Genomic DNA, 1,441 nt, shown 5'->3' with positions numbered 1-1,441 from the left:
TCTCTCTCTCTCTCTCTTTCTCTCTTGCTCTCTCCCTTTTTTTAAATTTGCTATTAGGTTGCTATAGTGCTAATTTACCAAAAATTATAATGTGATTGTTGGGTTCTTTTTCTCTGAAACTGACTTGAAAAAAAATTGTCATAATAACATTCTGCCTTATGTATCCAAGAATGGAAAGGTCTCACAACTAAAGACTCCCAACAATTGATCCACAGGGTGGCATGTATGTGCTCCAGCTCATGGACACATACGCTGCTTCCTATGGCGTCTTCATCATGGCCATCTTAGAGTGTATCATTATAGCCTGGATCTACGGTAAGTAGACATGTCAAGAATACTGTTGAGAAACCTGATTTGCCCAAGATGCAGATTACAGGAGCTTAGGAACGATCTGTAGAAATACAGTTTAGCACACACATAGGGAAACAGGCACATAGTGAAATTGACACATAGTGATTTTCAGGTCTCAGAATTTTTCTTGAATATATATATTCATAGTATTTACAGCATGTACATTGCAAAATTGGTACATTAAAAAAAATTCCGCATCCTGTCGATTTCAAAATGTGCATGCTAGAGTGCAGGCTACTTTGCACCTTTTTTTTAGGGAAGTAGCTTGTGTTCATTGAAAGAAGTTCAAGTAATGTGGGTCAAAGTGAAAACCACCCATGAGAAACAGTTTTCGTGTAGTTTTTGGACAAAAGAACATGCTTAATAAGAGAAAAGTGTTTGAAGGTTGTTCATGAGGTTTTTTTCCACCCATGTCCATGCGGTTTCAATGTATGGCAAAGAATAATTTGTTTAACACATCATGTGATCCTGCAGGGAATAAGATGAGGTTACCTGACATCCACAGAAGAATAAACAGTGCTTTATGTGCTTCCTTGTAATGTAACCTAATAATTCTGTCTAATGGCCACCAACAGTGTGGTGTAATGGTTATGTTTAGGCTCTCCGTCGTTGCATGCACAAGATGTGAATTCAATTCCCACACAGGGAAGTTATTTTGTTAAGTATCTCTCGGTCTGCTGTGATCCAATATCCCTTTCAGCCTTGCTTGGTCTTGACAGACAGAATGGAAGCTGGTAGTGAGTCTATGGTTGCATAACATATTTTAGAATGTCTCTGTCTTATGGCTCTCACCCTGACGAATCAAACTGTTGGTATTGCAACGTTTAGTTATTGTAAGAAGTTGTACAACATGGTCATGTCATTGATTTTTTGTGGTGTTTTCTACGCCCTGCAGGTGCCGACAGATTTTTGCAAGACCTTGAAATGATGATTGGTCGCCACAGTCGTGCCTGGCATCTTTTCTTCACAACCTTCTGGAAGTTCTTGACGCCCGCTACTCTTATCGTAAGTTTGCTGGTTCTGTTATTCATGTCGCAGTTGCTGATAGTGGATAGGAAGATTGTGCAGTTTCAAATGATACATCGGGGGC

At 39.4% G+C, this 1,441-nt stretch overlaps 1 protein-coding gene across 1 annotated transcript in view; it reads left to right on the top strand.

Moving 5' to 3' along the window:
* The window catches only part of LOC101857997 (sodium- and chloride-dependent glycine transporter 1), a gene marked incomplete at its 5' end in the record, with an annotated part of 20,992 nt that overhangs the window by 12,701 nt on the left and 6,850 nt on the right, over positions 1-1,441 (top strand). The window contains 1 exon segment of the mRNA XM_013090551.2: positions 1,247-1,356. Within this exon segment, the coding sequence (XP_012946005.1) occupies positions 1,247-1,356 (110 nt within the window).

The sequence above is a fragment of the Aplysia californica genome, unplaced genomic scaffold (genome assembly GCF_000002075.1).
Source record: "Aplysia californica isolate F4 #8 unplaced genomic scaffold, AplCal3.0 scaffold01333, whole genome shotgun sequence".
NCBI lineage: Eukaryota > Metazoa > Mollusca > Gastropoda > Aplysiida > Aplysiidae > Aplysia > Aplysia californica.
The sequence above is the reverse complement of the archived record's forward strand: the minus strand, read 5'-3'. Positions and strand labels throughout refer to the sequence as shown.